Below are 13252 nucleotides of genomic sequence, written 5' to 3'. Positions count from 1 at the left end.
TATCTGCATGTTTTTTTTCTGGGTTAAGCATTCTGATTGTATTTATGTATGCATGTATTACTTAATGATTTAGAGTAGCATACAGTGTTCAGTCAGTCTGTTTAATTGAGACCCCAACACACACACACACCTTTTCCAGCTGATTGACACTACTGTGATTGTATTTGTGTATGCATGTATTTATTACTTAATGACTTACAGTCGCATATACAGTTTGGTCAGTCTCCTATTAATTGGGCATAGCCCCCCCTCCCCCGTGCATATTTTTTCAGTTGCCTACACTGCTGTGGTTGTATTTGTGTGTGCATGAATTTAGTACTTAATGATTTAGGGTGGCATGCAGGTCCTGGGATCACAAAATGTAGTCAGTCTCATATTAATTGAGCCCCCCCCCCCCAATATTTTTTCCAGCTGCCTGACATTGCTGTGGCTGCTCTTAAGTGCACTGGTCCTGGGATCATTAAGTTTGTAGTCGAAGAGGAGTCTTTCCCATTATGTTTACAATGCTCCCATATTTAATTATATATGTCTTTATTCTATCTTATTGTGTTAAATTTTCACCTGCTCACTTATTTATGTATGTATGTATTTGCTTACACACATTTTTAAATTTTATCTTGGTGGGTGTGCTGGTTGAAGGACTATTTTCAGCCACGACCTGAGCCATTTTGCACCAGTAACAGGACGGTTAATTGACACCTCTACATACATTGCTTCAACTTTAATGGGCTAGCCGCTAGCAGGTTATACATTTGTATGTTGTGGAATATAAACTGAAAATGTTGTTGGTTGTTGATAGTCGCAGACCTGTTAGGAGTATTAAATGTCGCAGGTTGCTGGCAGTATGCTTACTGAGTAGAAGAAGCGGTAGACGTAGGATAATTTGATTCCACGTGATCTGCCACACTTCTCATTTTTTTGGCGTGGCCTTCTTTATATTTACTGCTAATGTGTTATGTTTCCTGTCATGCTTTACAACTTTTTCCCTGCCTCCCTACCATTCCCTCCACTTTTTTATTCTCCTTTTCTTGTATTGTCAGTCGTCATCTCTCCATCTCATCATAATCATCCTGGTACCCTGCAGAAGATGCTGGACTTGACCCATGTGCATTTGTTCATTCTGTTTACTTGTACTGAAATTAGAGGGCCTTTTAAGTGTTTTTAATTATCAGTCTTGCAGTGTTTACTTGTTCGGCTACGAATTAGGTATGGTGACAGTTCAGTTTAGGTTGGCATGTAATTATTCTGCTGTTTATCTGTCTAAATGATTTGAGGTTTCCTGTGTGTGTGTGGATGTGTATATGTATAATATATATAATGTATGTATGTGTGTGTATATATATATATATATATATATATATATATATATATATATATATATATATATATATATAAAATATATATATAAAATATAAAAGGAACACAAAAAAAGTCTTGGTCCTGTAGGACTACCTGATTTGTTAGCATTGTAACTGAGTACTTGTGTAAAATTTAATTTGTTCTAACATGATAGTCTGTCTGCATATATTTTGAATAACCTTGCTGTTAAAACCTAGCATTGTACACTGGAGTTTTGATCCTGAAGGTTCCCTGATTTCCTGAAATCCTGAACAGTGTGGCTTCTGTTGCTGGTAGTGTTTATGTATTTTTTTTTATTTTTCAGAGCATCAATGAACAGCTGTCAGAGGCCCATGCGCTCTCGCAACCAGCGGAGGCCTATGGAAATGATGTAAGTACAATAAACTACAGACTGCGCACCCCATCTTCTTCACTGCTTTCCTCTTTCCTGTAAAGACAGCAGTACAACAGCAAAACATAGCACTGCAGGAACCAAAGACTCTTCTGCAGAAAATGTAATAAATATCCAAACAAGCAGGGTCACTGACAAAAAGCATAAAATATCCAAACAAACAGCAGCAGTGTCACCACGACAAAAAGCATAAAATAATTTATTAGTAACAGGATAAGCGCTTTCAGAAAACAATTTCCTTCATCACATCCTACCATTAACTGACATGCATATAACTATTTATACTACTTCTAAAATGTCATAAGCCAGTCAGAAAAATTCAAATGGCCCATGCAATTTCCTGGTGAGTCACAGAACAGCAGATGTCATTTCCTGATTACATCATAATCCATTCTCAACGCAAATAAAAAATAAAATGTGAAAACACATACTAAAATATTTATCATCTTCTTTCGGCTTTTCCCAGTTAGGGGTCACCACAGCAGATCACCTGTCCGCTCATGATTGGCAGTGAAGTTTTACGGTGTCGAGTTGCCAGCTCGGCGACCAACCTTCCACGGAAGGCACACACACACACACGCATTCATGCCTAGGGCCAATTTAGAGTATCCAATCCACCTACAGCATGTCTTTGAGATGTGGGAGGAAACCGGAGCACCCGGAGGAAACCCACGTGACCACAGGGAGGACATGCAGACACTACACAGAAGGCACCCCAGCCAAGGATTGAACTGGAGAACCTCTTGCTAAGAGGTGGCAGTGCTAACTGCTGCACCACTGCGGCCGCCCACATGCTAAAATATAAAAACATATAAAGGGCATAACTATCACGCATATAAAATTGTGTAAAACGTCATAAATGTGTTTAACAAAACCAGATCAGTCTTTGAGCTTTCAGCACAGGTTTTAAAGAAATAAAAGCAGTTACACTTGGCAGAATATGTGCACGTAGTTCTGCTGTCCAATATGTTTCCCTTACTTCAGTAGCATTTTGCAACTCTCCACCCCTAATATTACTGTTAATGGCATCTATAACCATAAAGGAAAAGCTATGATCGAGGTAAAGTGCTACATCTTGAGACAAAGCATTGTGTTCTAAACTGTTGCGTATAGCAGATTGATGTTGTAAAATTCATTGTTTGAACATCTGGTTCGTTTTGCCTACATAAAAACTAGTGCAATGGTTGCACTTAGCAATATAGATCACATTTCTAGTAGTGCATGTAGCATATCCTTTAATCTATTCTGATGAAAATTTAAAACTACATGTATTAGTTGGTCTGTAACCTAAAGATAGGTACATATCCTTGTAAAAGATGCAAAGCATGTCCTTTTATAAATACTTTAAATACATTTTTATATTCAAGTACACATAAGGATTATTTCTATAAAGGATATGCTACATGCACTACTACAAATGTGATATATATGGATAGCATAATTATGTGCACATGTTTTGCCAGGTTTAAATGCCTTTATTCTTTTAAAACCTGTGCTGAAAGCTTGAAGACTCTGATCTGGTTATGTTAAACATGTTTATGAATTTTTACACAATTTTTGTGTGTTATGGCTATGTCCTTTATATGCCCTCATATTTTATATATTTTTTTAGAATGTGTTTTCACACACGCATATTTTTATTTGTATTGAGAATGTATTATGATGTATCAGGAAATGACATTTGCTGTTCTGTGACTCGCCAAGAAATTGAATGGGCCATTTGAATTTTGCTGATTGGCTTATGACATTTTAAAAGTAATATATATAATTATATAATTATAGTATATTTCTTGGCATTTTAACCTTTCAGAGTTCTGCATTGTCTTAATTTTGCCTGAGTGAATTGTTTTATATATTTTCTGGCATTGTTTTCTGTTTCTCATCTGTCCTGAAACTGCTTACTCCCTATTTCTAAGGTGGTGTTTATAAAATTGGTCTTAACAGCTTTTGTGTTATCTGACTGCTTCAAGGCTTGCTGATTTAAAAATAGTTTCTGTTTGTAAATTCTTGCATACACTGTTGGAAACTCCTGGTGTTCTAGCTGGTGTGATTCTCAAACAATCTGGAATATATCGCTCATTGATGAGTATATTTTTTGGCATTTTTAACCTTTCAGAATTGTACATTGTCTTAATTTTGCCTGAGTGAATTGTTTTATATATTTTCTGGCATTGTTTTCTGTTTCTCATCTGTCCTGAAACTGTTTTCCCCAACCCTCCCCACCCTATTCTTGTGGTGGTGTTATAGTTGGTGGCTTTGCAGTTGCTCGCCTCTACTGTAAATTTGATCTGGGACACCCCTCCCAGTCTAGTGTTCACTCTACTTAATGCAGAGAGAACATTTGAGAAGGCCAACCCTTAATCTCTGCTTCTCCCTCCTCTCTCCTTGCACTTTACTTAAACAAAAAAATGCACTTTATTTTGCTTTTGCCTCTTCTTAAAAGCACTCAGTTGTATTTATTCTGCTACATTTATTACTGCTTGGTAGTAACCTGATTAAATTGCAACTGTTGTTCTGAGCATTTAGGTTTAAGCACTTGGGCTTCAAACCAGTTGTTTTACATTAAGGTTTTTAGTCTGCACTCTTGTGGGAGGAGAGGTTACAGTCGGCCCTTCTGAGCTGGGAATTACTGGTTAAAGGATTATTGTGCCTGCTTATTTGAACTATTTCTTTCTGAAATTGGTGCGCCTTGTTTGCTGTAGCATAGACTAGATTCAGGTATGCTGAATCTAGCTTTGTTTGTATAACTTGAGCACTATTCCAGGCCATCTTTTTTGGATAATGTTCCCCTGCATTCTAGTGGCAGGAGTGTGCAGTTAGAACTTGTCTGTCTGAAGATTGCTGGACCAGGGCTCAGTTTTGTGCTTTTTACTGGTTAATTGGGTAATTTGTTTAAATCGGTTTGCTCATTTTCTATTGTTATATTAAAAAATACACATTTATTCATCTGATTTTACTGTATCTGTGTTTCTTCCTACTTTATTGCATTTATTCTGCTGCATTTATTACTGCTTGTTAGTAGCCTGATTAAATTGTAATTGTTATTCTAAGCCCTTGGTTGAAGCACTTGGGCATCAGACCAGTTGTTTTACATTAAGAAGGTTTGTGGTCTGCACTGATGTGGCAGGACAGGTAGTTTACATCCTTCTAAGTTGGGAGTTGCTGATTAGTGTCTGTTATTCTAAGAGTGTATTATTCCTGGTTTAAGCACTTGGGCTTTGGGCCAGTTATTTTACATTAAGAAGGTGTGGTCTGCACTCTTGTGGAAGGAGAGGGTAGATTCTGCCCATTTGAGCTAGGAATTTATGGTTAAATGCTTGTGCCTGCTTATTTGAACTGTTTCTGAAATTGGTACGCCTTGTTTGCTGTAGCATAGACTAAATTCAGACCTGCTGAATCTAGCTTTGTTTGTATAACTTGAACATTAATCCAGATCATCTTTTTTGGAGAAGGTTCCCCTGCACCCTAGTGCAGGAGTGTGCAGTTAGAACCTGTCTGATCGAAGACTGGCGGAACGGGGCTCAGTTTTTAGCTTTTTATTGGTTAATTTGTTTAAATCAGTTTGCTCATTTGCTACTGTTATATTAAAAAATACACTTTTTATGCATAGCTGCTTAGCTAGGGTTAAACTATTCCTGGCGCCATAAAGTCTGCTCTTCAAATTTTCCCTTAGAACTAGCCAGTTTTTTAGTTTTAGCACTCAAATCTGTTTCTTTGAGCTCAGCATTTGTTCAGAACTCGTTGTAAGCACTAAATAAGCTACAAATTACTACAGCACTCAACTTTCCTCACTTGTCTAGAGGAAAACAGTTTTTAGTACTTAATAAATAAGCACCTATCCAGGCATGTCTAAGGGTCAGCTCCTGGTGTTTTCTCCTGTCTACCTGATGAATCTGGGCATCTTGGGGCAATGCAGCAATTGCCTCATGTACACAGACAACCCTCTCCTCCTACCACCCAACACTACAACCTGTGAAAGATGCACTTATATAGCCAAACTGGAAGCAAAGCTGTCTTCACCCAAGACTGGACTAGACAGTCAAGAGGAGAAGGTAAACTCTTGCACCACACCACACTCATCACATAGTCCCTCAAAACCTACACCACCAAGACACACACATAGCAGCACAAAACACACACCTACATTCGCGGAGGCTCTCAATAAAAATCTGCTCAAGCAACAGAGACCTGCAAAGCAGAAACGCATGCAACCTTCACCACCCCCAACACTACCCAAATGAGACAAAGCCCACAAACTCAGTGTGCCACTCAACCACAGCCCATAAGGCATAACAATGTACACAACACTCTAGTCATAGGTGACTCTATAGTCAGGCACACTGATGTTCCACTCACCAGGCTAAACAAAGAGAAAGTTACTGTCAGCTGCCTGTCTGGTGCCAGGATCTGCCACATAACGCACGCACTCAGGTCACTCCACAACGAGTACAAATATCACTCTATCATTGTCCATGTTGGTGTGAATGACCTGAGACGTACCTCCCTGGACTACATGAAAAGAGACATGGAGAAGCTCTCTGATCTTGTAGCCCAGGCAGGTATGACCCTAGCCCTGAGAAGCATCCTATCATCACCCAGAATGATACCACAGTACAAGGACAAAATGATTGACTTCAACAATTGGCTAAGCTTCTGGTGTCATTCTAAGGCGATCCAGTATCGGTCTGCCTGGGACAACATGATCGACAGACCACAATGCTTTGCCAGAGATGGCCTGCACTTTCGCCCTTGGGATTCTGGATACTGGCTAAAGCTCCTGCCACCCCTATAGTGCCTTTATTAAGCAAGGTTCAAATGACAAATTCACCACCATAACCGGTACAAGCAAGCAAAATCTGAGTGTAATGCTACTCTATGCTAGAAGGATAAACCTCAAAATGCATTCACTCGAGGCACTCCTTAAAATGGAGAACATCGACATCTGTGCAGTGACAGAGGCCTGATTCAAGGCTCGAGAGAGCACCCCTGCATTACCATGCTATAATTCATACCGCACCTTTTGGTCACCTAACCTGGACCGAAACACTAAAGGTGGAGGTGTGTCCATATTCATTAAGGATATCCACACCTCCGGGCTAGTTGCTCAGCATAATGCATCCGAAATTATCCAAATGCAACTAACTCTGGGCAAGACCGCAATCCAAATTGTAACTTGCTACAGATCCCCCACCATGCCCCAGGATTCCCACTCCTCATTTCTTGATACACTGGAAAATATTAGGGTACAACCCCAATACCTTAATAATGGGCAATTTCAACTACCCACCATTAACTGGGAAAACTACTCCTGTACCAACTCTTTTGCTCAATGTTTTCTGGAATTCATAAATTCCAATGCCTTGGATCAACTTATCCACACCCTCACCAAGGGCAGCAATATCCTAGACCTGGTCATTACCAACATGGGCAACCAGTGTTCCACACCAGAGGTCTGTTCCTGGTTGATCAGATTCGACCACAAGCTAATCCGTCTAGACATCCACATCCTGCCCCCACCCCCCATTAGGGAAACCACCGTAAAAAATTTCTCCAAAGCCAACTTCACGCTTCCTAAGACATAAGTGTCAGTCTTCACGACACCCATGCAGACGGACAGTAGAGGTATGACTGCTGAATCCTACACAAATGCACTTTATAAGCACTTACATGAACCAAGATGCTATTCTCCAAAAAAAGTAAGCCAATCTGGTGGTCCCCTGCCATAAACTAACTCTACAACAGAAGAAAGAAACTGTTGGAAAAAGAGTAAAATCCCATGACTGGAAGAACTCCCTGGTCTGCCTCAGTAAGAAGCTGAGATCCCCGCATAAAATCCTCCAAAGCTAGTTATGAAAACAAAATCGCCACTGATTCTAAAGACAACCACAAAGCATTCTATAGCTATGTCAAGAATCTCAATGGCAACACTCAGATCTGCTCTGAGTTACAGCACAATGGCACTAAATATACAGAACCAACTGATATTGCCAACGTCCTGGCAGATGGGTTCAGTGCTAACTTTGCCCCCCCTCTTCCCCTAAAGGGCCTATCTCTATACCGGAAGAATGCAAAGTTGCTGTAATCACGGCTGTACAAGTAAAAACCACACTCTCCAAAGCCAAAAACGCAACATCCATGGGACCTGACAATATCCCAGGCTGCGTTCTACATGAACTGGCACCCCACCTAAGCACCATGTTCAGTCATAGCCTCACCTCAGGCTTTGTGCCCACTGAATGGGGCACAGCGATGGTTATCCCGCTCCACAAAGGGGGGCGCCACCATGGACCCCGGGAACTACTCCCCCATTAGCCTACCGAGCTTGGTCTGCAAGGCCATGGAACATATCATCATGGAACTTGTAAACAAAGACATTGGTAATCTCCAAACTCTGGACCCCTCCCAGTTTGGGTTTGTAAAAGGCAGATCATGTCTCCTAAACCTGACTTCTTTGAAGCAGTCACCAAAGCCGTCAACGACGGTAAGGTGGTTCACACAGCCTATCTAGATCTCGCCAAGGCTTTTGACACCATCTCCCACTCTGGAATTATAGATAAACTCACTAAACTAGGAATAAATCCCTATGTCACAAGATGGGTTGCCAGCTGGCTCACTGACCGAACCCACACTGTGAAAGTAGCAGACTCCAAATCCGACTTCAGACCAGTGACAAGTGGAGTACCACAGGGTTCAGTACTGGGTCCTCTCCTGTTTATCTAATTTCTGAAGTACAGGCTAACACAGAAGGTCTTTGGCTAATGAAGTTCGCACACGACTGGAAACCAGGAGCCATAACTGAAACTCCTAACGATGTGGACATCCTACAAAAGGGCCTCACTGAGACAGATGCCAAAGCCATGGCCTCAAGCTCAATGCCAAAAAGTGCATTGTCATTCCCTTTGGTAAAATCTCTGTACCCATGCGCTACCACATAGGTGGTAGTCTACTTAACACCGAAAGTGTGATAAAAGACCTTGGGATACAGGTGGACAGTAGTCTCTCCTTTGATTATCACATCGCCACAGTAGTCAGGAAATCCTTCTACGTGGCACACCATCACAAAAGGTTTCTCATCCAAGAAAAAAGAGGTCATTGTTCCCCTCTACTCGTCCCTCATTAGACCCATTATCGAGTACAATGCCCCTGTTGGTATGCACCTCACAAGACATCTAAAACAACTGGAAAGGCCGCAGAAAGACTCACAAAGAGGATTACCGGCCTCAAACAGATGCCCTATCAAGACAGTCTCAAAAAAGTCCAGCTTTACTCCGTCGCATATCGCCTACTCAGAGGTGATCTCTGCCTAACATACAAAGCTATGCCAAACCCAGAGCTGTTGGACATGCTCCACTGAAAGAAATCCCAATCCCTCCAAGCTGCATGCTCTAGGGACCTAAACCTTGTCACCACAATAAACAGAACATGCTGGAGGGATATCTTCCTGTCCCAGAGACTTCCCATACTCCTGAACAAACTACCTATCTATATCAAACAAAGCTCCTCATTAGCACTCTTCAAGAAAAATCTTGATGACTGGATGGGAAATAGGAAATTCACCATGGGGATCACCTCTGTGGCTTTGCTCGACAGGAGCACAGGAAAATAATTTTCTTGGGTGGAGGAAGCCAGGGTACCTTTTTAGCAAGGCTTGTATAGGCCCTAGGGCCGATAGCATAGTACCTACCTACCTATGAACCTATATGCATGTCAGTTAATGGTAGGATCTGACGAAGGAAATTGTTTTCTGAAAGAGCTTATTCTGTTACTAATTATTTTGTGCTTTTTGTCATGGTGACCCTGCTGCTGTTTGTTTGGTACTCTTTCCTGTTGTAGTTGCATGACAAGGAATATGCCTGTAGCATTTTCACATGTTTATGTAACCCCTGGACACAGCTGATATATGAAATTGTTTCCATATCAGTTGAATTGGCTGGTTGAGATGACCATAACTGGATCTTTCTGAAATGACCTGCTTTGCTCAGCAGCCCTTTCCTGGTGTAGGATTCCAATACTGGATGTATATACAGGACTTTCACATGTGAGATGTTTATCCTTCAATGTATTGGTCACTAGTTTGCCATCTCTGTCCTGCCAATCTGTAGGGGATGTCCTCCTGTCATCTGACTGCAGCATTGTGCATTGCTCTGTCGTCTGCCTGCAGCACTGGACATTGCAAGCCAGACATTCCAGTGGTTGTATTTACAAAGTTATTTATGATTTCTACTCTAAATACACTTATATTAACTATGATTTAATGTTTATTGAATTTTTAAATGTTTTGTAATCTTTATATTCTGTTTTGTTAGGCAAATAAATCCCACAAGCTTAGAGACCCCTTTGTTAACAAAACTTGGAAAGAAGAGTTCTTTTTGTGAAAAACTGGACTCCTCCCCAGCCAGTTTTTCCATACATTCCCCCTGTTATTTTTTTGGGGGGTGACAAGTGCTAACCAAGAAGGGCTGTCATTAAAGCAGCCGTTACGATTAGGTATTTTATTTGCCTTAACCCCACTGCACAAACCCAGAAACATGCTCAAAGGTTCAGTAGTTGTTGGAAGTCAGCAATGTCATGTCATTCCCTTCCACAAGTGATATAACCCCTTAAGACTTCTATTCTCCCAGGAGTCATTGTTTCCATGTGGTCTGCAGTCTCCACTGGCGACGCTACAATGGGCCTTGTGGCACAAATGCATGCTTCACACCCTCCACCCTCCTGTAGAGAGGTGTGCCAGCAATAGTGTCTCACTGTTCAGCCCCAGCAGGTGCCTGAAGCAGACTTGGATCACCAAGGTCTTAAGGCCTTGTACAGTACAGTATTAAGGACAGTAATTCATTTGTTTAAAGAGTAGCTGGTTGCTAGGATAGGAAAACAAAACTGGATTGTCTGGAGAAAACACACTTTGGTATAAAGCACACACCTCTCCCCTGCCCCCCACACATCAGCAGTTTCAGTCTGCAGTCTTGCATTACGGAGGAGCAGCAGCAACCACTGTACCACATTCATTCTGGTTGAATGCTTTTGTTCATTATTTTGTATGTCTGCATTGTTAATTTTCTGACATGTATATGTTGTTTGCATTGATATTTATTGTGATATTTTTGTTTATCCTTGGTTGTGACTAGAAAAGAAAGCAGCTCTGTTCTTTGTAAGAGATAATTTGGTGAATGAATAGGCTGTGAGGCTACACAGGCTGCTAACCTGCCACCTGCTTCTTGCCATTTTCCCCCTGATTGGCTCCCACACTCCTGTACTAATCAAGCTTATTAATTCCCGAGTTCTGGGAAGCAAGAGTGTGTTGAAGGGGCTGTCATTGGGGGTGGTTTGGAGTGCCCTCATCTCAATTTCTGGGGTTCAGGCTTACATGGCGGCTGTAGCTAGTTCCCCTGCCAAAGCACTACACAATAATTCCTTCCCTTTTAACAACCTGCATCTTGCCAAGATGGCACAGGCGCTATGGAGACATTTCTGCAACAGTAATAGCACCCCTGTGGTGACTGTTACATGCAGTGATGTTACTGTGGGGACTTCTGTGGTCCTACTCAAACATTGGCATGCTCACACACATGCACACACCTATGAGGGTTACTATTACTTGCTTAGGAGATCCAAGACCACTTGTCCCTATAACCGTTGTCAACAAACCTCTGCAATAAAGGCAACATTTCGCTGAGCTGGAATTGCCACTTATTTTTGTTAGTATGGGCGAGTTGGCATAAGCTGCTCATTGCAATCCTCCCATGCCCAATGTTTCCATCTTCCAGGTCTGCATTGTACTCAAATTTTACAGATGTCATTTAGGTTTTCAGATGTCTGCACCATGGTACTGGTCACCTGCTTGTGGATTTATTGAGTTACACAGGTGACTTGCAAACTGTACTGAGGATATACAACCTCTTGTTTCAAAAAGTCTTAGTCACTTCCTGTTTGACTTCGTATAACTCAGTGATACAACACTTAAATAGTCTTACCTTTTGGTTTGCTCAGCTGCAATATTCACTAGTATACCGAGCCCTCCGCACTTGCTGTCTTCTTTTTCTTGGTTACATCCACATTCACAGATGGGAAATCTATAACATGGCACTTTCAGGTGCTTGATTCCAAAAGTGTTTGGTCCTTTAATGTCCTCATGTCAGTACTTAGCAGAGGCAGTCTGTGGTTCACTTGCTGTTCGAGCTTTGTGCACTGTTTATATGGCTGTTTATGCATGCTGGAGGGGGTGGTATTCATAAACTGTTTAGTTGGTGTGCATTTCATTGCATATGCAAACAGGGTTGCCTTTGGAAGTCTTGAATACCATAGCTGGGATCTATGTAAGTGCATTAAGGGTGATGGTGCCTCGTATTCCATCTACTCCAAGTTAATATGCTGACAAATATATCAAAATCTAAACATTTGACGTTTGGGAGACCTAAATTGAAAGGTGAATATTTAATATAGCACACAGTGATTGAAACTGTAGATTCATTTAAGGACCTGGGTGTACGGGTAGATCCAGCTATGAGTTTTTCTAATCATATCAACCAATTGGTTAATGATAGTTATAGAAAAAGAAGTTGTCTTACCATAGCGTTCCATCTGTGTTGTTGATTATCTTTCATTCATTACTGATGGGTTATCGGTTCCGTCCTTGGAACCAAGCCAGCCAATATCAAGCTTGCGTCAGCCAAAAACTCTCGAGCCAAGGTCCTACCCAGAATGCTCTACTCCCTGTTATCTCAGATCGAGTTTCCAAGTTGATAGATAAAAGTAGAGGCTACCTCTGGTCATAACAGATCTACCAGAAAGGAGTACATGAGATCAACCAAGAACCTTCGGATGGGGGACGGAGGGTGGGAAGTAATGAATGAACGAAGATCAACACCACAGATGGAACGTTATTGTAAGACATAACCTCTTTATCTGATGATGTTAATCTTCGGTCATTCCTTACTGATAGGACAGAGTCTCCAGCTACCTTTATCCCTGGGTGGCCCTCATGGAAGGACATTCCTGAGCACCATGGAGCCAAAGGAAGCTCTACTTCTGGAGGCCAAGTCCAATTTTTAATGAAGAATAATGGTATGACTTTTGACCCAAGTAGCAGCTGAGCAAATATCATTGAGGGAAGCCTTAGCATGGAAAGCTGCTGAAGTTGTCATGGACCTTGTAGAATGTGCTTTCACTCTGTGAGGCAAAGTGACGTTGTTTTTGTTGTAGGTAAAGGTGATACATTTTCTCAACCATGAAGCCAATGTAACTTTTGATACAGGATGACCCTGTCTAGGAGCAGAAAAAAGCCAGAAACAGTTGGTCTGATTTACGGGTAGATTTTGTTCTGTCCAGATAAAATCATATTTGCCTGTGAACATCCGAGGAGTGCAGGCAATACTCTCCCTTGTTAGAATGGTTAGGAATGAACACTGGGAGATCAATAGACTGGTTGATAGATCGCTCTGACACCACTTTTGGTAAAAAGGTAGAATTGGTTCTCAGTGATACCCTATCCTTATGGAAGATAAGATA

General features: G+C 41.3%; 1 protein-coding gene across 3 annotated transcripts in view; it reads left to right on the top strand.

Annotated features, from left to right (window-relative positions):
* The window catches only part of PBDC1 (polysaccharide biosynthesis domain containing 1), a 725752-nt gene that overhangs the window by 114439 nt on the left and 598061 nt on the right, over positions 1–13252 (top strand). For all 3 annotated transcript variants that reach the window (XM_044083395.1, XM_044083394.1, XM_044083393.1), the window contains exon 2: positions 1664–1729. In XM_044083395.1, the coding sequence (XP_043939330.1) occupies positions 1664–1729 (66 nt within the window). The remainder of the gene's footprint in view (positions 1–1663; positions 1730–13252) is intronic.

This window comes from Protopterus annectens, chromosome 9.part0, assembly GCF_019279795.1.
Source record: "Protopterus annectens isolate FY-2018-M chromosome 9.part0, PAN1.0, whole genome shotgun sequence".
Lineage (NCBI taxonomy): Eukaryota > Metazoa > Chordata > Ceratodontiformes > Protopteridae > Protopterus > Protopterus annectens.
The sequence above is the reverse complement of the archived record's forward strand: the minus strand, read 5'-3'. Positions and strand labels throughout refer to the sequence as shown.